The sequence below is a fragment of the Schistocerca cancellata genome, chromosome 1 (assembly GCF_023864275.1).
Source record: "Schistocerca cancellata isolate TAMUIC-IGC-003103 chromosome 1, iqSchCanc2.1, whole genome shotgun sequence".
NCBI classification, from domain to species: Eukaryota; Metazoa; Arthropoda; class Insecta; order Orthoptera; family Acrididae; genus Schistocerca; species Schistocerca cancellata.
In genome coordinates this window covers 632,870,002-632,893,259 of record NC_064626.1, presented here as the reverse complement: position 1 = coordinate 632,893,259, position 23,258 = coordinate 632,870,002, and the positions used below count along the sequence as shown (strand labels likewise).

Genomic DNA, 23,258 nt, shown 5'->3' with positions numbered 1-23,258 from the left:
CCCCAGTAGTCCTCCTCGTAGTAATTTCGTATAGCTGTTTCTGACTCTCTAAATGCTTCCTCCTCAATCTGAACTTCGGCTGTTGTCCTAAAGCCGATAGTGCTGCTGCGCCGCATCACGCGATGTGAGTGGCTAGTTGCCTATTTCTTAGAGTAAAATGCTATCACTTCAATTCGAAAACTGGAAGCTGTGCATTGATGCATCCCCATTCGCTTATTGCCTTATAAGACGAGTAAAGAGAGAGCTATGAATTTCATCAACGCAGTAAATCTACTACCAGAATTGCGCGACGTAGAATTTCATTTATACAGAGAAAATAGTCTGAATGACATTCTCGTGTTCACCCTCATGTTAGAAATTAAGCAGAATACAATTATGGCTCATTACCGCAGATGATCTAAGACTTGTAAATTTTTGTAGGCTCTATAGTGTGTGTTTTGGTACTCATTGAGTAGCAACTTGTGAACTGTCCTTTCTTTTTATTGCGATGTATGAACACTTTATTTTCCAAGTCCCATAACTGTGGTCTTAGATGCATTGCATTTACTTAGTCATAGTTCTCTCAGTGTGCTGGTGAACCATAACAAAACATTAACATTTGATTAGCGTAGCACTTCTTTGTAAATATGTATCAAGTGTTATTGTCTTGTGTGTTCTTCATCCTTGAAGATACTGTCACTGCGGATTTACGGAACCAACAGTATATCTAATCTAATTGTAACTTCAAAATTACCTTAATTAATACCTAGAGTCTCCCTACCAAAGTGTGGCAGGCTTATGGCACCAAATGGCGTGCCGATGAGAAGTGCCTTTTAAAGAGGTGCATTAAACTTCGGTACGGATCACCGGTTGCCAAAACCTGAAGGGTGACGGCCAAACTGATTGTGTTGTAGTGTCTCCCAAGATAGTACTGTATTCTCTGTTCCTGGTTCAGTAAGCCTTTCCGACTTCAGAGTTTGGAATCCTTTTGTAACCTCCTGCAAATGGAAAAATTCCTTGCAGTACTGGGTATAGAAGCTGGATACCCCATGTTATATAGGGTGATTGCGTGATTATGTTATTACCTGAACACGATACTGTTGCACTTGGTCTGCCGTGGCTGCTATCGGAAACGTGCCGTGACGTTAGCGCAAACAAGTACAGTGGTGACTAAGGAAAACTCATCGCATTATGAATGATTTCAAGACAGTTGTGCATATACTGTCAAGTGACTCATTGTGTCCTTGTGAAATGTCACGATAAAAACTCGAGGTAAACCGACCGGAGCGCCGTCGCTCCCAAGCGCAGTAATATTGTGTTCGACTATTACAAACTTTCAGGGATGATGGAGAGCGGTAAATTTATCAATTCGAGGTAAGGGATCCTGGTCCGACAATGACTGAGTCGTAAGCTATAACTGAAAATCGTTATGATATTTCTGACAGTGGACTATTTTACTGCAAGCTCTTTGCTTTCCATACTTTGGGAGGAGGTCGTATGGACCAAAACAAGGAAAAATTGTTCTGTAAACATGGGCTCTGAAATCCCTAACTTCAGAGCTATGAGCACTTGTTCAGTAAAAGACCCATGGGGCATGAAATATAATAAATACCTCGGCACCCTTTCAGAATAATATTCACTCCTTTTTATCATAGAGGTTTCTTTTTAACTGTGTTAATGTTCGATACTTGTTTAGAGTGCCCTGCTCAGTCCCACTATAACTGATCTTAAGTCCAATATAATCATTTTGCCATCGTTATACAGTGACTTGAACACATCTAAGGTACGAATATTATATGATTAATATATTGTCTTGACTATAAGAAACGATAATTTCATGTATAATCAGACTGGAGCACAATAACTTTAATCTGATGTATGTCTGGTGGGTTTGACAACTTGTAACATACACAATGCGAGAAATGCTGTTATGTTTTAATGCACTGACGTGATGTAATTTTTGGTAAATTTGTCTGTGTGAACTCGGGATGGGGCTGGCAGTCTCGAAGAAATTAAAAACCATCATTTCAGCCAGAGGCTAATTTAGTTACAATTTCATCTGCAGTTTTCAATAGGAACATGTCTAGTAAAGCATTGTAGGGTTCGGATGTAGTTACTGTGAGGAATCAGTAGTTTACCCGAATAAATATGAGTTAAAACATTATTTACATACCATGAATTGAGTGCGAAGTACTACAGCTGAGATGACCGAAAGGCGGAAGTGAGGGAAGCCGATGGAGACTGCTGGACTTGGACAGCGTTGCTGCGTTGTGCTGACGGGGCGAACTGTAAACTTTACTGCCAGCGGGCGTCGTAAAGCAGCGGTATGAAATGTTAATTCCGGAGTATCGCCTGATTTGCATGCTCTCGTCCGTCACGCACTGCGCCCGTCCGCGCATGCGCGCTACCGTATTACCCAATTTCGCAAGATGGTCGACACGGCATATATAGCGGAGCTGACTGACGACGAGACGTAGGTCGCGCCGGGCTGGCAGATCCAATCGCGCGACATGTCAGACGCCTTCCTGCGGGTCTTACTTTAACAAGAAGCAAACTGTTTCAGAAAGAACAGTTCCCTAGCTAGGTCAGTCACACGGCGACACGACGCCTGGAAGAAGTTTCCCACCCAACCTCTAGACAGACCTGCAGCCTGCCGAACTCCGACGCCAGATTCGGACAGCAACTTCATGGCATTCGATTTTGTTTTACTATTCACGAAGTCTCATCTTTCGTTGAATAATGCAGAGCATGCCCACATTTTTTAGAAAATAAATGTCGATGACAGGACACCACGTCCGTGTTAAACAACTTTCCTTAGAACTATATATGCCCAAATTATATTTATGTCAAAATTATCGCTTCCTAAGGCTTCGGTCGCAAAATAATTGTCAATAGTCGAAGTACGGAGGATTTAAATTTAAAGATTCAAAATTCAGACTGGGAGTAGCAAGAAAAAAGTCTCCAAGTAATTTTTAATACTTAATACAAATTCAAATATTATGAAGTCTTTCTGAAGGTGTTTGTCTGGTTTGTACACTTCTACGAAGTGAATCGTGGAGGATAAGGAGTTCGGACAAGTAGAGAACAGCTTTCCAGATCTGGGACTACAGAACAATTTTGCACATTACGTGCTTAGAGCGAATAACTGACGAAGAGATACTGGATAGTTATGTTGATAACTGTTACTTTAGATCGCTCTGATCACATTTTTCATGCCATATGCGTTTAACATTTATTATTTACAATGCATCTGCAGTAGCCTGGAACATCTACAGGGTGTTACAAAAAGGTACGGCCAAACTTTCAGGAAACATTCCTCACACACATAGAAAGAAAATATGTTATGTGGACATGTGTCCGGAAACGCTTACTTTCCATGTTAGAGCTCATTTTATTACTTCTCTTCAAATCACATTAATCATGGAATGGAAACACACAGCAACAGAACGTACCAGCTTGACTTCAAACACTTTGTTACAGAAAATGTTCAAAATGTCCTCCGTTAGCGAGGATACATGCATCCACCCTCCGTCGCATGGAAACCCTGATGCTAATGCGCTGATGCAGCCCTGGAGAATGGCGTTTGTATCACAGCCGTCCACAATACGAGCACGAAGAGTCTCTACATTTGGTACCGGGGTTGCGTAGACAAGAGCTTTCAAATCCCCCCATAAATGAAAGTCAAGAGGGTTGAGGTCAGGAGAGCGTGGAGGCCATGGAATTGGTCCGCCTCTACCAATCCATCGGTCACCGAGTCTGTTGTTGAGTAGCGTACGAACACTTCGACTGAAATGTGCAGGAGCTCCATCGTGCATGAACCACATGTTGTGTCGTACTTATATTCAGCACAGGTAGAGTATCCCGTACGAAATCATGATAACGTGCTCCATTGAGCGTAGGTGGAATAACATGGGGCCCAATCAAGACATCACCAACAATGCGTGCCCAAACGTTCACAGAAAATCTGTGGTGATGACGTGATTGCACAATTGCGGGCGGATTCTCGTCAGCCCACACATGTTGATTGTGAAAATTTACAATTTGATCACGTTTGAATGAAGCCTCATCCGTAAAGAGAACATTTGCACTGAAATGAGGATTGACACATTGTTGGATGAACCATTCGCTGAAGTGTACCCGTGGAGGCCAATCAGCTGCCGATAGTGCCTGCACACGCTGTACATGGTACGGAAACAACTGGTTCTCCCGTAGCACTCTCCATACAGTGACGTGGTCAACGTTACCTTGTACAGCAGCAACTTCTCTGACGCTGACATTAGGGTTATCGTCAACTGCACGAAGAATTGCCTCGTCCATTGCAGGTGTCCTCGTCGTTCTAGGTCTTCCCCAGTCGCGAGTCTTAGGCTTGAATGTTCCGTGCTCCCTACGACTCCGATCAATTGCTTCGAACGTCTTCCTGTCGGGACAACTTCGTTCTGGAAATCTGTCTCGATAGAAACGTACCGCGCCACGGCTATTGCCCCGTGCTAATCCATACATCAAATGGGCATCTTCCAACTCAGCATTTGTAAACATTGCATTGACTGCAAAACCACGTTCGTGATGAACACTGTTGATGCTACGTACTGATGTGCTTGATGCTAGTACTGTAGAGCAATGAGTCGCATGTCAACACAAGCACCGAAGTCAACATTACGTTCCTTCAATTGTGCCAACTGGCGGTGAATCGAGGAAGTATAGTACATACTGACGAAACTAAATATGGAAATTAAGCGTTTCCGGACACATGCCCACTTAACATCTTTTCTTTATTTGTGTGTGAGGAATGTTTCCTGAAAGTTTGGCCGTACCTTTTTGTACACCCTGTATATTTGTATTTAGTCTATTTTGCTTTATATTTTGGGCATTATAGGGATTATAAAGGGTTCTGGCACTTCTGCTGGCCAGTGACTTAGTTATTCCATAAATTTGTGCTTGCAAATTTCTTAGATGCTGGTCTACATGTGTTCTTTCTCTTGTTTGCAGCTGTCTTCATACGCTAAATGCCATACGAAATTTCATTTTCACAGAACTAGGAAATGAAATTTTGTTTAGGTAATTGATGTTAGGTTTTTGATGGTATCGCCAACTGTTGAATGCTGTTTACCAATTGTGTGTGTGTGTGTGTGTGTGTGTGTGTGTGTGTGTGTGTGTGTGTTGACATGGTTGCATGTACGAAAGGACTTTCTAATTACTTTTTCATTTCTGTTATAAAGTTTACCAGAGAGTTTTGAGTTTAGATATGTGAAGTAATTTATCGCATGTTTATTCTTTGTTGTGGCTTTCTCGATGCCCGTGTGTTCCTTGCATTGGTATAAGGCATTTGTTGTGGTTGTTTGCCCCAATGATTTTGATATCTTGTTATAAATTGGCAGAATGATGGTTACGATATTTGAATTGTTCTGCAGTTGTGGAATGATTTGTTTCATTTTTCCAACATCTGATATGTTGTTTGTATCGTATTTAAAATTGCTACATGTCACACCTATGTATACTGCATCAACAACTTGTGCGTTAAAGTTAGCCTATTCCTGATCCTTGGAATTTGTCTTTCTTGACTGTTCGTGGGCTTAGGTTTGTTTCGACAGTTTGCAAAGTTTTTACATGCTGTATGAGGACCCTTTTTTATTTTTGCCACTCTGTGTGTTAATTTATGTGTGCTTGCCTTCTGTGTGATGTCATTGTGCGACTGTGATGAAAAAGTGCTTGAATTTCTTAACTTCGCTTGCTTTATATGTACGATTTTCATTTTTTTCGTCTTGTTGGTACACATATCCTTGACCTTTGGTTTTGAAAAAGACGAATCCAATAATATGCATTATATTTTGCTTGAAAAATGGAATGAAATGGATGGAAGTATTACACCGCGTTCGAAATGTTGACTGTGGCTTTTGGCGAATCTGCTACGAGTAGACAAGAGTTGACGAGTGGTATAAACATTTCAAAGAGGATCGAGAAGACGTTGAAAACAACAGCGGTGGATGCCCTAGCACATAAATTGCTAACGACAGTGTGGAAGAAGTGAAGAAAATGGTACTGGAAAATCGCCGAATCACCATCAGAGAGATTGCTGATAACACTGGCATATGCTTTGACTCATGCCAAGTAATTTTTTCGGTGTTCTGCGCGTGAAACATGTATCACAGATCGTTCCCAAATCATTGAATTTCGTCCAAAACTGACGTCGTTTAGGAACTGTTAAATGAAGTCGACAACGATCCGCCACTGATAAAGTAGGTTGTAATAGGTGACGGAACATAGGTATAAGGATATGACATCAAAACAAAGGCTTAATTGTCCCAACAGAAACTGTCTGAAGACCGGAAAAGTTCGAAAATTCCGATCACATGCGTAGATTCTTCTCATTGTTTTCTTCGATTATAGTGTGATAGTGCATCATGAGTTCCTACGTTATGGACATGCGGTCGATAAGAAATAGTACATAGAAGTTATGTGCCGTTTGCGTTAAGCAATCCGAAGAAAACGACTAGAATTGTGGCAAAACCACTCGTGGAAATTGCACCACAATAATGCTCCGGCTCACATCTCAATGCTTGTTTGTGATATTTTGGCAAAAAACAAAACCATTATGTTGCCTCAGCCACCGTATTTGTCGGAGATAGCCCCCTGGGACTTCTCTGTATTCCCAAGGCTGATGAGAACCAAGAAAGGACGTCGTTTTGCCACCATTGATGAGATAAAAACAAGTTCGCTGAAGGAGCTGAGTCCCAGAAGTACTTCCAAGGCTAGAAAAAGCACTGGCACATCTGAGGGGGGAGTAGTTAGAAGGGGTCGAAGTTGATGTTGAATAAAGATAGTTTAAGAAAAAGAAAAATTCCCGTTACTTTCTGAACACACCTCGTATATGTGTGTGTTGCTAGTGTTTGTGGGTTCGAGTAGGGGATAAAAGAAATTTTCGGCACAATTTTATCAAAGGAAGGGCTCGATTGTTGCGACATATACTGAGTCTTAAAGCAATCGCCTGTTTGGTGATCGAGAGAAGTGTGTGTGTGGGGCGGGGGGGGGGGGGGGGGATAAAAATGGTAGCAGGAGACTAACGCTTGAACAAAGTTTGCAGGTTCAAATCGGTATACGGTTCTCTTGTTGCAGGTGTATGAAAATATTTGCACGACATAGAGTTGTGTGGAGAGGTGTATCCTACCAGTCTTTGAGGTGATTACATCTACACGAAAAGCAGTCGTTTTGTGGGATAACAAGTTCACTGCATGGAAATAGTCGTGAGTGTGCTGTTGAGAGGCCGTCGGTCATCAGCCAGGAGAGACACGGTTCTCGAGGCGGCCGGTGGCTGCTGCTGCCGGCGGATTCCTGCCGGCTGAGTCACGGCTATTGCCGACACCAGGTTGAGTGGCGGGCGCGATGTCACAGCCTGCCACCGACTGAGATTCCGTTCCACGCCGTCACTCAGACAACATGGCGGCCACAGCCCGCCGTCGCGCCACTTGCAAGCTGTCGCAGACTGCGATGTCTTCGCTAGTCGAATACCTACGAATCGTGGGTTGCTCCCACCAGAATGTTAAGCATTTCTGACGGGATGCAGGTGCTTTAGTTTAGTAGTGGAAAGGCCTCAGGACCAGATGAGATAGGTATAACATTCTATAAAGATTATGCGAAAGAACTTTCTCCCCTTCTAGCAAAGTAGCAACGCCACAAGATAGTAAGAATTTGCAGACTCTGGCAATTGACCCTGATCGTAAATGCCGGCCGTTGTGGCCGAGCGGTTCTAGGCGCTACAGTCTGGAACCGCGCGACCGCTACGGTCGCAGGTTCGAATCCTGCCTCGGGCGTGGATGTGAGTGACGTTCTTAGGTTGGTTAGGTTTAAGTAGTGACCTCAGTAGTTAAGTCCCATAGTGCTCAGAACCATTTGAACCACTTTTTGATCGTAGATGAATGTAACATATTGCGCATACATAGGAAAAGAAATCCACTACTGTACAGATGCACTATTGATGACACCAGCTGGCTAGGCGTAACTATCCAGAGCGACCTTAAGTGGAATGACCATACAAAACAGATAGTGGGAAAAGCAGACACCAGACTCAGATCCATCGGAAGAATGTTAAGGAAATGTAACTCTTCCACGAAAGAAGTGGCTTATAAGGCGCTTGTTCGCCCGATTCTTGAGTATTGTTCATCTACCTTGGTTCCCTATTAGGTACGACTGATAGAGGAGGTAGAGTAGATACAGCGAAGAGCGGCGCGTTTCGTCACGGGATCGTTCAGCTGGCGAGAGAGCGTTACGGAGATGCGAAACAAACTCCACTGGCAGACGTTACAATAGAGGCGTTGTGCATCACGGAGAGATGGATTAAATGGCTCTGAGCACTATGGGACTTAACTGCTGAGGTCATCGGCCCCTAGAATTTAGAACTACTTAAACCTAACTAACCTAAGGACATCACACACATCCACGCCCGAGGCAGGATTCGAACCTGCGATCGTAGCGGTCGCGCGTTTCCAAACTGTAACGTCTAGAGCCGCTCGCCCACCCCGGCCGGCATCACGGAAAGAGTTACTATTGAAATTTCGGGACAGTACTTTTCAGGAGGAGTCAGTCAACGTATTACTTCCCCCTAGGTCCATCTCGCATATTGACCACGAGGAGAAAATTTGAGAAATTAAGAGGCTTACCGACAATCATCCTTCCCAGGCACTATTCGCGAGTGGAACAGGGTTGGAGGGATCAGATAGTGGTACCATTAGGTGGCTTGAGGAGTATGACGTAGATGCAGCTGTAGTGCAATAATTCCATCATTACGACTTCAGGAGAAGTGTAAAACTGAGTTGCAAAGCTCATCTGGATAAATATACAGCGCAAATAGGACAAAACGACAGGACTTTCTACCTTGTTCTATTGCTGACCCAAAGCCATTAGCAGATTTTGCTAAGGCAAGCATAAGTATAAACATGGCAAGTATAAAATTTTAGTGGTTGATTGTAGAGTATGTTAACTGCTTTGATGTGGCGTGTTATAATGTTGATAGTGCACTGTCAGTTTATAGAATGCAACAATATAGGTTTGTTTACATCTACAGTAGTGTAAATCACTATAAAGGCAATGATTTTTATAGGAGAATTAACATTATCGGTTGGAATAGTTGTGCACAGTGCATACGCATAGACGTGGTATTCCGACAAATACTGCCAAATGGTATAGCATTTGATGTCAGTGGTATAGTATATATCAAGACTTCAACTAAAATGAAATTTTCACTTTCCAGCTGAGCGTGAGTTTATATGAAACTTTTTAAAACTGTGTCCCGGACGGAGACTCGAACTCGGGATATTTGTCTTTCGCGAGCAAGTGCTCTACCGACTCAGCTATGCAAGCACGACTCACGACTCTTCCTCACAGCTTTACTTCCGCCACTACCTCTCTCCTACCTTCCAAACTTTATAAAAATTCTCATGCGGAACTCGTAAGATTAGCACTTCTGGAAGTCTTGCAAGTTCCGCAGGAGGATTCTGTGACTTTTGCGTCTTAGGAAACGTAATGACAGCTCTTATCTTGGATCGCACCTCCGTTACAAAAGCTGTTTTGAACACCACGCATAGCATAGCGCCACCACCTATCGTAACTCGTGAAACTATGGGGGCTGAAGCCGGAATACTCCACGATGCCCCACTACAAATTCCGCATTTTTCCAACCTTAATTGACCGAGGGAAAAAAATGTATTGCATTGCTTATTGAACGCCCCTTGTAAAACAGTTAAGATCTTTAGACGCCAGACGGTATCCACGTAAGATTTTATGTTGACTATGCTACAAATATAGCACCATTCTTATCCGTCATCTATCACAGATCATTGGGACGGCGGAAAGTTACACGGGACTGGAAGAAGGCCCAGGTTATAGCAATCTATAAAAAGGGTAGAAAATCGGATGCTCATAATTACCGGCCAATTTCACCGACATCGATTTGTTGTAGAATCATGGAACATATTTTGTGTTCAGACATAATGACCTTTCTAGGCTCTGAGAAGCTCAACTGCAGAAACCAGCACGGTTTTAGGAAACAGCGGTCATGCGAGGCACAGCTGGCCCTCTTCGTGCATGATATACAACAGGCTCTAGATACGGGCTCCCAGGTTGATGCCATATTTCTCGACTTTCGAAAGGCGTTCGACTCAGTTCCGCACTGTCGCTTGCTACAAAAAGTGCGCGCTTACGGTCTGTCCGATAATATATGCGGTTGGATAGGAAGTTTTCTGACAGACAGGGAGCAGCATGTCGTCCTGAACGGGGAAACATCAACAGAAACAAGAGTAACTTGAGGTGTGCCCCAGGGCAGCGTAATAGGTGCTCTGCTTTTTACGATTTACATAGACGATCTGGTTGATGGTATTGACAGCGGGGCCTTAGATTGTTTGCCGATGATGCTGTAGTCTACAGGAAGGTTGTGAACAAATCAATGAGGATTTGGAGAAAATAAATGCATGGTGTAATGACTGGCAGTTATCTCTCAATATTAGTAAGTGTAACCTAATGCGTATAACAAGGCGAAAATCGCCATTAATTTATGAGTACAAAAAAAGATCAGTCTTTGGAAGCGGTAACATCAGTGAAGTATCTGGGTGCGGCTATTCGAAATGATCTCAAATGGAATGATCAGATTATACAAGTAACTGGTAAGGCGAACTCTAGATTGCGGTTTATTGGAAGAATCCTGAAGCGATGCAGTCCTTCAACAAAGGAAATAGCTTACAATACGTTAGTTCGTCCAGTCTTTAGATTGTTGTTCTTCTGTATGGGACACCAGTTGGGTCTGATTAAAGAGATTGAGAAGGTCTAAAGAAGAGCGGCAAGATTCGCGACTGGTACATTTAGCCATCGCGAGAGCGTTACAAATCTCATAGAAAGTTTGAAGTGGGTCACACTTGCTGATAGACGACGCGCTAAACGGAAGGGGCTGCTCACTAAATTCCGAAATCCAATCTTCACCCAAGATGTAGAGCATATATTATTACCACCAACCTTCAAATCGCATAATGATCTTCATTCAAAGATAAGGGATGTTAGAGCTCGTACTGAGGCGTTCAGACAGTCGTTTTCCCCTCACGCGATCCGCGGTTGAAACAGAGAAGGGCGGGGGGGGGGGGGGGGCAAATATGACTTTGGCGCGAATTGTGCCCTCCGCCACACACCGCTTGGTGGCTAGCGGAGTATATATATGTAGATATAGATGTACAAGTGTGATTCCAGACGAACGAAGGGAGGAAGATTGAAAGAGTTCTAGGTCCCGTCGACGACGATGTTATTAGAGGCAGAGTGCAAGCCCGGTTTCGGGAAGATTGGGAAAGGAAATCGGTCGTGCCCTTTCAACGAAACCGTCCCATCGTTCACCTCGAGGGATTTGAGAAAATAACGGGAAACCCAAATCTGGATGGTCGGACGGGGATTGGAATCACCGTCCTCCCGGATCCGCGCCCGCTGTGGGCTGCGCCTCTTGTGGTCTGAGGACTCCGTCAGAACGTCGGTCGTCGACGTCGGCGAAACAGTTACGGCCCGCGTCCAGCGGCAGCCGATACGCGGACGTATTTATAGAGCAGCAGATAGCGCCGGAACGCGCCTCTCAGGAGCCCTTACCGGAAATAAAGTCGCCGGCAGGAGCCGCCGCTTCGGTCGGCCATCGGTGTCGTCAGTGGAGCAGAAGTGGACGCACTTCCACGCCACCGGGAAAGCGCAGCCGTGCTGTTTCTACGGGGAGTCGGTCGTCAGGAAAAGTGTATAACTGACCGTGTAGTGTCATCAAATATCCGATCTACATCTACGTGATTACTCTGCTATTCACAATAAAGTACCTGGCAGAGGGTTCAATGAACGACCTTCGAGCTGTCTCTCCACCGTTCAGTTCTCGAACGGCGAGCGGGAAAGGCGAGCACTTAAATTTTTCTGTGCGAGCGCTGATCTCTCTTATTCTATCGTGGTAATCATTTCTCTCTATGTAGGTGGCTGTCAACACAATTATTTTCGCAATCGGAGGAGAAAACTGGTGATTAAAATTTCATGAAAAGATCCCGTCGCAACGAAAAATGCCTTTGTTGTTTTAATGATTGCCATACCAATTCACGTATCATGTCTGTGGCACTCCACTATTTCGTGATAGTGCAAAACGAGATGCCCTTCTTTGTACTTTCTCGATGTCATCCGTCAGTCCTACCTGATGCGGATCCCACACCGCACAGCAATACTTCAGAATAGGACGGACAAGCGTGGTGTAAGCAGTCTCTTTAGTAGACCTGTTTCACCTTCTAAGTGTTCTGCCAGTGAATCGCTGTCTTTGGCTTGCTCTACCCACAGCATTATCTATGTGATCGTTCCAATTTAGGTTATTTGTAATTGTAATCCCTAAATATGTAGTTGAATTTACATTCTTCAGGTTGGTGTCAATTATCGCGTAATCGAAATTTAGCATATTTCTTTTAGTACTCATATGACTAACTTCACACTTTTCTTTATTCAGGGTCAATTGCCACTTTTCGCACCATACGGATATTGTATCTAAATCATTTTTCAATTCGTTTTGGTCATCTGATGACTTTACAAGACGGTAAATGACAGCACCACCCGCGAACAATCTAAGAGGGCTACTCAGATTGTCTCCTGTGTCGTTAATATAAATCAGGAACAATAGAGGGCCTATAAAACTTCCTTGGGGAACGGCGGGTATTATTTCTGTTTTACTCGATGACTTCCCGGCTGTTACTATGAAATCTTTCTTCCAGGAAATCATGAATCCAGTTGCACAACTGAGGCGATATTCCATAGGCTCGCAGTTTGGTTAGAAGACGCGTGTGAGGGACGATGTCGAAAGCCTTCTGGAAATCTAAAAATGTGGAATCAACTTGACATCCCCTGTCGATAGCACTCATTACTTCATGAATATAAAGAGCTAGTTGTGTTTTGGAAGAACGATATTTTCTAAATCCGTGCGGACTAGGGGTCAATAAATCGTTTTCTTAGAGATACTTCATTATGTTCGAATACAGTATTATGTTCCAAAACCCTACTGCAAATCGAAGTTAGTGATATGGGCTTGTAATTCAACGGATTACTCCTACTTCCACTTTTGGGTAATCGAGTGACTTGAGCAGTTTTACAGTCTTTAGGTGCGGATCTTTCTGTGAGCGAGCGGTTGTATAAAATTGCTAAATATGGAGCTATTGTATCAGCACAGTCTGAGAGGAACCTGACTGGTATACAATCTGGACCAGAAGCCTTGCCTTTATTAAGTGGGTAGGTGCGAACTGTCTTCAGTAACTGTTGTTCATACACTTAATTTGATAACTCGTAAAACTGTCCTTGTGAAAGAAGACAGCAGGAAACGAACAGTTAAAAAATTAGAGCCACGGAATGTTCAAGCCTCGTCAAATGCCAGGTATTTAACAGTATGAAATTTTCAGATTGACTGCGACCATGAAGCACTGTCCAGTCAATCCCAACAAAAAGGCGATATTTTTGACGCAATCATTAAATGAAGTCGAAACAATTCCTTGGAAACAAAATCAAACTGTCGATGAGTGTGGATTTTTTCACGACCAAGTGGTATGCCAGGGTGTTGCGTGATGCCAGTATCGGCAGGAGAATTAATGATACACAACATCGCCAAAGTTGCAGTAGCGGGGACCGAATCATATTCAGTTGTTAACAATTATTGAAGTTTTAATAGTAGGAAGAACATAATTAAAATAAAAGCCAAACAGTTTTCTCATTGCCATTCAAAACACGAGGTGAATGGTGAAAATTCGTATTACTGTAGGTGAAATTTACCTTCTTCAGAAATGTAATAGGTCCAACACTGAAGTTATTATGTCGTTGCTCTAAGGGAACAAGAAAGTGGAAATCCGTCGAAATACAATTAAAAAAAAAATTGTGTTGAGTTACACCGCAGTCCTTCCTGAACCAGAATATATATGGTTTTTGTATGTTTGGCCCATCTTAAGAAAGAACGAGCATTTGCTAAACAGCGACACGCTCCCTTCTGTCTGCTGTCAACTGTGCAGTGTTTATCCCGGCTGCAGCAGACTTTGTCTTTAATCTATTTATTATTCGATCACTGCTTTGCAAGTTGGTCAGCGACTGTAAGTAACAAGTGAACATCAGTTCATGGTTCCGTTTTCGTTTTACTCGTTTTAGTGATTGGAAATAGTATTTGATTTTAGGAAATAATCTTCTTGTGTTTATAGTTATATTTTATTCGTGCAGATCGTAAATATGGGCAAAATAAGGGAATTTAATAGTAGGAATAAGTTTTAAGGTAACAGAGGACCCCTGTCACTCACTGTGTCCAAATGTCCGGTATTCGTGGTGTAAGTTATCAGGGAGCTAGTGTAATCGGTGACTAATGTAGACATAACCATCTCCTACTAATGTCAATAAAACTTATCTACGTTTAATTATTGATCAATATAGACATAACAATCCCCTACTGAAGTCAATGAAAACTATCTATAGTGTGTTAGCTAACGAAAGTTGGTCAAAATCTCATCAAATAACTGTGTGTGGGAATGAGTGCCTGAAACATTATTTGTGGACCCCAAAAACCAAATAAACTGGTGTCATGGATGCAGTGTTGTGATTCAATGACGGGCCAGCCAGCAGGCAGAAAGTTTTCAGTGTTACGGACACAGAATCTGTGGCGGAAATTGAGAATGCGCTTCTGTCAGTTGACAAGCTGAGTTTGCGGGAGGCTGAGAAAACAATCCTACCGATGACGAGAGATACCAGAATTCATGAGAAGGCTTCCAAACATATGCAGCGTACAGAAACCCGCAACGATGACAGCTATGGACCTGGCGAATTTTAAACTTGGATTTAGGTTCAAAAGATTGAAGTAAAACTTCAAGTGCATTTTCCCGAAAGTATGAAGTTTTTGGATTTCGGTACAATTTTCTGTGAAATACATATATCTTACGTCAATGAAACTCGGTACAGAGATTAATTAAATCAGTTCCATTAAAACGTACTAGAATCACGGCAGTCAAATTAAAGGTTTGACAAATGTTTAGATATTACTTTTTTAAATTTCAAGTCACATACATATTGTGGTAACAATGCTACTGGCATATAAGTAATATACTTCGACGAAATCGTGCACAGTTCAAATTTGGTTTGATTTGAACACGACCTGGTTCCCTCAACCTTCTTGCTTCAATAGTTGCATTAAATATCGCCGATACTGCTTGTTACCCGGTGTGAACGGGCCCTCTCGAGCGATCAGCAAACTGGAATCCAACCGTTGACTAACGCCATGATCTTTGCTCCGTTCTAGTACTACTTCCGTGGCCCTACCTTTCTCCGTCTCGTCCCGTCCTGTCCTGTACCTCGTGGGATTTTCACTCCTGAGTGATGCGGATAATTCTTTCGAGGGGTTAGTTGCTCGCTTCCGAGGCAATCTACTCGCACAACGAGGACCCCTCTACGCAAACGTTTCCCTCCTGTGTTCTTTCCTTGCCCTCTTTCTACCACCGTCTTTTATCTCAGAGGCCTCTATTTATCGTATACCTACATACCTGCCGGCCGCGGTGGTCTTGCGGTTATAGGCGCTGCAGTCCGGAACCGCGGGACTGCTACGGTCGCAGGTTCGAATCCTGCCTCGGGTATGGATGTGTGTGATGTTCTTAGGTTAGTTAGGTTTAAGTAGTTCTAAGTTCTAGGGGACTGATGACCTCAGAAGTTAAGTCCCATAGTGTTCAGAGCCATTTGAACCAACCTACATACCTCTCGCGGTCCCACAGAATACAGTAACGAACTGGCAGCGCTGTCAGGATTGGCCATCGCGGCTCGGCTGTAAAATAAATCGTCAGTATTAGGATGTTGTGTGCACGCAGGCATTGCGAGGGGGGAGGTTGGGGTGGGGGGGGGGGAGAGGTGCAAGCTCGCGAGAGCGCACTCGCTTCTCGACCGACACCGAGATACGCTGAGGGAAAGCCGTACCTCATAACGGGGCGCAACGCGCACGGCGGTTAATTTTTTTATTTTTTTATGCTTCGGCAGCATTTAGCGGCGGGTGCGCGACTTACGGGAGCCGTAAACCTCGCAAAAACTCGCCGCCAGAGGTTTATCTCCAGTAGCGTCCATCGTTCGGATAACGCGTGCGCGCCGTCGGCCTGCTGCTGGTGGAGAGCCCGCCTCCGTCGGCATTAAAACTTAACGCGGCCGCGAGGAGCGACTCCCGGCCAGCCATACGTCTTTCGCCGCAGCCGAGCTTTCCGGGCCGGAGATTAAGCCGGGGCTGTTTCTGGTGTGTCCAAACTTCTCTGGCACCGTTTCCAAGACTGCTCCCATAATTAAGCACTGCTGTTAACAGACCGGGAGATCACCTCGTCCAGACTTCGCAGATTTATCGTCCACCAGCCTGACTCTTTAACAAGCGAGTACCAAGCTGAAACGCACATTGTACACGACCAGTACTGATGCTTCAGTCTTTCCTTCTTTCCACGCTGTTTCGCCATCTCTCTGGTTTTTGTGGCGAAATTGGATAATGCTGGTCTTCTGGTTTTCAACCGAGTTGTTGTTTCCATTCGATGCACAGTAATAAAAAAGTGTACCGGTTTTCGTTAGTTCGTATCAACTGTGACAGAATTCATGAGATATTTCCATACATCGTGTCTGACCTCCTTTTGCCCAGAGTAGTGCAGCGAGTCGACGTTACATGGGCTCCACAAGTCGTTGGATGTGCTCTGCAGAAATACCGAGTCATGCTGCGTCTATAGCCGTACAGCAGTTTCACCGGTGCGGGATGTCGTGCACAAACTGACTTCTCGTTCATGTATCATAAATGTTAGTTGGGATTCGTGTCGGGCTATCTCCGTGGCCAAATAATTCGCTCGAAATCTCAAGAATGTTCTTCAAACCAGTAGCGAACAAATGTGGCCCGTTGTTTGGGAACATGGAAGTTCATAAGTGACTGCAGATGGTCTCCAGGTAGTCGAACATCACTATTTCGGGGCAACGGTCGGGTCAGTTGGACCAGAGGACCCAGTCCATTCCATGTCAACACTGATCACACAATTACGGAGCCACCACCAGTTTGCACAGTATCTTGTAAACATCTTGGGTCCGTGGCTGCGTGGCGTCTGAGCCACACACGAATTCTACCACCAGCTCTTACCAACTCAAATCGGGGCTCATCTGATCAAGCCACGGTTTTCCAGTCGTCCGTGGTCCAACCGATGTAGTCACCATTGTCCTAATGGATACGTTCGTCGTACGTCCGAGATTGATTTCTGCGGTTAATTCACGCAGTAGTGATTGTCTGTGAGCACCGACAACTCTACGCAAAAGCCACTGCTGTCGGCCGTTAGGTGAAGGCTGTCGTCCACTGCGTTGTCCGTGGTGACAGGTAATGCCTGATCTGGTATTCTCGTCTGTCTCTTGATTGACACTGTGGATCTCGGAGTATTGAATTCCCTAACGATTTCCCAAATAAAATGTCGTATGCGTCTCGCTCCAACTACCATTCTGCGTTCAAAGTCTCTTAATCCCCTCGAAAGGCCATAAGCACGTCGGAAACCTTCTCACAATCACCTGAGTACAAATGACATCACTGCTAATGCACTGCCATTTTATACGCGTACGCAATTCTACCGCCATCTGTGTACGTGCGTATCGCTATTCCATGACTTCTGTCAACTCAGTGTTATGGGGGTTCTCCATGACACCTTCAACTCTACTGGGCACACTTTCAATGAGTTTTCAATTCAATAAACTTTACCAACAGCCGTACACTTTGAGATATTTTATTTCGAAAGCAACCAGTTTCGGCAATTCATTTTGCCATCTTCAGGCCCCGTACGCTTTTACCGAATCAACGAGCTTATCGTATAGCGCCATAAACTGGATATCGTGCGTGAATCCCAATCGTTGTGCAGCTGATTTATACGAAAGCGTTGACAGCAATTAATTATTTGTCTGAATTCCGATAGAGGAATGGCTTCTGAAGCGAAGTCGACGTTCTGACTTACCCCAAAGGTGTTCCGTTGGATCAGGTCGGGACTCTGGGCAGGCCAGTCCACTTCAGGGACATTATTGTACACACATTACCTCACAGACGCTGTTTTCTCAGAGGGCATTGTCATGCTGGTAAAAAAAAAGTCTTCCATCTTCTAACTTTTCTTCTATAGGCAGTAGACTGTGTTTGATGTAATCATATCCAACCGTATTTACCAATTTCTTAAGCGCAAAAGGGGAACACAAACGTACCCACGGAAAACACTAACCTAAGGACATCACACACATCCATGCCCGAGGCAGGATTCGAACCTGCGACTGCAGCAGCAGCGCGGTTCCAGACTGAAGCGCCTAGAACCGCTCGGCCACACAGATCGGCTCTCCAGGCATTCGCCGAATCCATTGGATTATAGCGTGGTTCATCACTAAAAATGTCTCGTTTCCAGCCAGCTAATGCCCAGTGGCGTCGATTTTTACACCACTTCAAGCGTAGCTTGGCATTGAATGCAGAAATGTGTGGCTTATGAGGAGCCACTAGACCATTATACCCATTCTTTTGAGTACGGTGATTCCTTCCGCCGATTTCGAAGAACCGTCGTCTGCAATGACCGACGGAACACCTGAAGGAGTCGAATGGGTCGGTCGTCAAAATGTTGCGCTTAAAATAGAAACAACTACTCCGGTGAACACCGAGAAGTATATCATTAACAATCACGCGGAGAAAACGTGGGAGATCTGTCAGTATTGTCCGCATTTAAGTGGACGTTTGTAGTTTATGCTTTCCGTTACTGGCTTCCCTGTTCCCGCATTAGCCAAAAATCCCAAGATATCGCGAACATTGTTTCCAACGAGAAAGCATTTCTTGCTGTTACTTTTTTTTCTGCCTTAGAGTGTAATGAAATGATCGCATGTCACTATTGGCCGGTAGACTCTAGTCTGGGGCTGTTGAGCCGCCTGACAGAAGTCTCCTTGACACCACATGGGTGACTTGCGGGCCTTTGGGATGTAGATGAGATGAAGACAACACCACCCAGATTTCCTGAGCGAAGAAAGTCTCCGGCCCGACGGAGAGCCGATCCCAGGACCCCCCGATCTAGAGGCAGCGCCGCTAACCTTTAGCCGCGGTCTTGGACTGTAATTAAACAAGATTTTCTAAATGCAAAGCTGCAAAGAACGGACTTTAATTATAAACGGTGAATCCGAAGTACACCAACCAAATTTCGGAGATCGTTCGAACTTTTCAAATATTTACAGAGTATTTTGGCACGAGAGGACAAAAAAATTTCTCTGTATCGGCTTTAGAATGACCGGAAAGCCAAAAGTGCAATAGTGGAGTTAATGATCGAATAGTTTTTAACAATCATAGTCGACGATGACTTCTTTCCATAAGGGGGACGCGCCAGCAACGTTCTTTCTTCGAGGCCCCCGTTGCTGCGACTCTGCGACCACATTTCCTACTGTCGCAGATAAATTCATTCCCCCTGTCGAGAGAAGTATTTTTTTAATGGCGCATGCTTTTTTTATTACAACAGTAAATCGCCGTTCGCTCCAGAGTCAAATTAATTACACAGGAAAGAAGAGGAGCCACTAGCGGCAGCCGTTATGCATTAAATGCGTTTCTTTGTGGTGAGCGATTCACAGCTATGCTGTTGGTTCCCTCCCCTTTGCGTCCCTTTGTACAGGATAAGCTTAATTAAACAGTCGTGAGACATATGGCTGGGCCGGCCATTTGATATCGGTTCCCTTCACCGCATTGCTCTGCTTGCAGTGATAATTCTTTTCTGTTGATAAAGAGATTAGCGGTGCTGCGTTCTCCCCAAGACCAGAAACACCAGCACTAATTTCCCGGGTGCGTTCCCGTATACTTCGTTTATTTGACTAAGCACGTTTGTAAAAGACGTCCGTTTAGTTTCGCACTTCGCTGTAAGTGCTGCAGAAACCAGAGTGGTAGCAACATGTGCGAACTGTCTACCTCAGGTTGTTGATGTTGCTTAAGTGTTTTGGTATGGGAGCTCGGGCAAAGTGTGGCGAGAGACCACCTTTGGCAACTAAACACACATTACGCCCATGTAAGGCTACATCGAGGTGTACACACGGTCCAGTCACATTACACTATCCACATTTCCCGTAAGCAAGCGAAAGAGTTTGCTGTTTGAAATAATAGGCCCATGGGACATCAATTGTTGTCGACGCTGCTTTTATGTAGCTCGTTGAGTCGCCTATAGCAGAATGAAACTAGCTTGTTTCCCTCTTGATGTCGGTACGGAAGACAGGTTCAAATTCAAATTGCTCTGAGCACTATGGGACTCAACTGCTGTGGTCATAAGTCCCCTAGAACTTAGAACTACTTAAACCTAACTAACCTAAGAACAGCACACAACACCCAGCCATCACGAGGCAGAGAAAATCCCTGACCCCGCCGGGAATCGAACCCGGGAACCCGGGAGTGGGAAGCGAGAATGCTACCGCACGACCACGAGATGCGGGCGGAAGACAGGTATGAGACTCAAAAATATGTGGCAGTCTGTTACATTGTAGGATGCATCCTCTCACAAAATTCACAGAAATTCAGTATGTTAGCAAAATGTGTTTCCTGACTTAAAGAATAGACGAATATCTTTAACATGTGTGGAAACATAAACATATTGTCGAATTATAACAAATATCGAACGGGAAGAGCTGCTGACTCGAAAAGCGCCTAGAATGCGACTTAAGCTTGGTCGCGCTAAACGCCATCGTCTGTCATTCGGCAACGTTCGATCAACGATAGCGCCGTCACTTCATTTATAAATTAACATGTAAACCGCATCTTCATAACATCACATCAAATGTCATTTACATGCACAATTTCCCCCTCCCCTCGTCTCTATTTGCGACTACTGCCTTACATTACCAATAAAAAGCCATCGTATTAAGGAGCGCCTGAACTACGCGTCGCTCCTCTTACTGTAAGATACCGCTCACCCCATACAAGCTTACGTAAGTTACTTTCTGAGTATTGATGTCTGGTACCTTACACGTAGCGCATCGCGCAGCAGCATAGCTGCCAGGGGAACCCCCAGTGATCCAGAAGCTCGGTTTGCCCCCCAACCGCGGGTGGCGCGGAAGGCAAGTAGTGGGGATCGTGGCTGGATGTAAGGCTTGATTGGACGGTACGTGCCCGCGTGCCGCGAGAAACTCGATAAATTCGGTATATGTTGTAGTGTTCATGAATTGGATTGAGAACTCTTCAATATTAGAAGCAAGTCGTAAGGAAAGATCGGTGGAAGCAGTGGCTACCTCAGAAAGATTTTAAAAAAGCTGAAATAAAGAGTGGACGTCAGTGCGTGTGTTTAGAAACGTAAGCAACGCACCCCGTCGCTTGTACTGGACACAATAAACCTTTCAGTTTTATGAAGTCAATCTCTCTTTTCGAATCCTTTTCGTATCTGTTAGAACTGAGTGCGAAGATTTTTAATGGCAAGTTTGCTGATTTTGATAGAGCATGTACCGGCAGGCACACTGCTCAAGTTTTAGTCTTCAGGTGCGTGTTCCTTGGGAGTAAATGCTGTGCAACACACACGTAAAGTCCGATCGCTATGACTATGTCAACACAGCTGGTTTAAGAGGGAAACTGGACCGTGATGGATACGAGTAAGGGAAGTAGGCACCTTAGACCTGTCCCTTCCACACCCTCGCCCCTCTCCCCCTCCTCCACCCCCTCTCCTCCCCCTCTCCCCCTCCCCTTCCTCCTCCCTCCCCCTCTCCCCTCCCCTTCCTCCTCCCTCCCCTCTCCCCCTCCCCTTCCTCCTCCCTCCCCCTCTCCCCTCCCCCTCTCCCCTCCCCTCCTCCTCCCTCCCCCTCTCCCCTTCCTCCTCCCTCCCCCTCCCTCCCCCTCTCCCCCTCCTCCTCCTCCCTCCCCCTCTGCCCCTCCTCCCCCTCCCCTCCCCTCCTCCCCCCTCCCCCCTCCTCCCCCACCCCATCCTCCCCCCTCCCTCCCTCTCCTTCTCCCTCCCCCTCCTTCTCCCTCCCCCTCCTCCTCCCCTCTCTCTCCCCCCTCCTCCCCCTCTCTTTCTCTCTCTCTCCCCTCTCCTCCCCCCTCTCTCCCCCCTCATCCTCCCTCTCTCCCCTACCCGTCCCTCTCTCCCCCCTCTCCCCCTCCCCGCTCTCTCCCTCCCTCCCTCTCTGTCTGTGTGTCTGTCTGTCTGTCTGTCTTACATTGGCATAGTCCGATCGCTGTGGTTATGGCAACACAGCTGGTTTTAGAGAGAAACTTGATCCTGATAGATACGAATAAGGGAAACGCGCACCTTAGACCCCTCCCTTACACACACACACACACACACACACACACACACACACACACACACACACACATTCTTCCTCTGGCAATAATTGAACACTCCAGATGTCATACATGGGAACTACGGGCTCCGTAGTTGGGAAACATCCGTACAGTGCTTTAGACAGCTATCTCTGCTCATCTACAGTAAGAGAATATTGCGCTGTAAAATTAGCTTGGATGAATAATAACTATATTTAATAAAAGGGTGCTTGTAAGAAACAAAATTGTCGTTAGTATAGTTGTTTCGTAATTCATGAACAACAAAGAATCGAGTACAGTGTGAAGAGTTTGTTTTGAACTTATTTGTGTATTGAGCAGTCAGTTTCACGTCGTTGTCTGTCTCTTCAGTTCCAGGAGTGGAGCAACGGCGCGCGCGGCAGAGCGGCGCCAAGCTGCGACACTCGAGGCATCTGGCGGAGAAATCTGCTACGCACCACGCCGTGCCGCGCGCAGATCCCTCAGACGCTGTGAGTACCGTCGTTCATGCAGTATCCTCAGTCGCCACCATCGGCACGGTGGAACTAGCTTTGAAATTATCATTGTAGTGTACATCGTAGTAGCAATAGTGGCTTTAAAAGGAGTTAGCCTATACTAGCTAATTATTAAATGCCCCTAAAGTAATACATTCTGTTTGCTTTCTAATAGTTCGACTCATCAACGGCTTCGTTACGGGAGGTCGATAAAAATACGGAAACATAAAAAACCACATTACCGTACATAATACACCCGCCTGGTTAGCCAAAAATAAAAGAGCGCTAATGCGTTGGTTCCTGGACTCGGGTCGGCTCGTCGGCCCCGGAACGAATCCGCCCGGCGGATTAACGACGTGGACCAGTGTGCCGGCCAGCCTGGATGTGGTTTTTAGGCGGTTTTCCACATCCCACTAGGTGAATACCGGGCTGATCCCCACGTCCCGCCTCAGTTACACGACTCACAAACATTTGTAACACGTTCACACTATTTCTTGGTTTACACTACATGC

General features: G+C 45.1%; 1 protein-coding gene across 1 annotated transcript in view; it reads left to right on the top strand.

Annotated features, from left to right (window-relative positions):
• LOC126183283 (DE-cadherin) overlaps positions 1-23,258 on the top strand; it is a 624,501-nt gene that overhangs the window by 538,499 nt on the left and 62,744 nt on the right. The window contains exon 2 of the mRNA XM_049925115.1: positions 22,625-22,743. Within this exon, the coding sequence (XP_049781072.1) occupies positions 22,625-22,743 (119 nt within the window). The remainder of the gene's footprint in view (positions 1-22,624; positions 22,744-23,258) is intronic.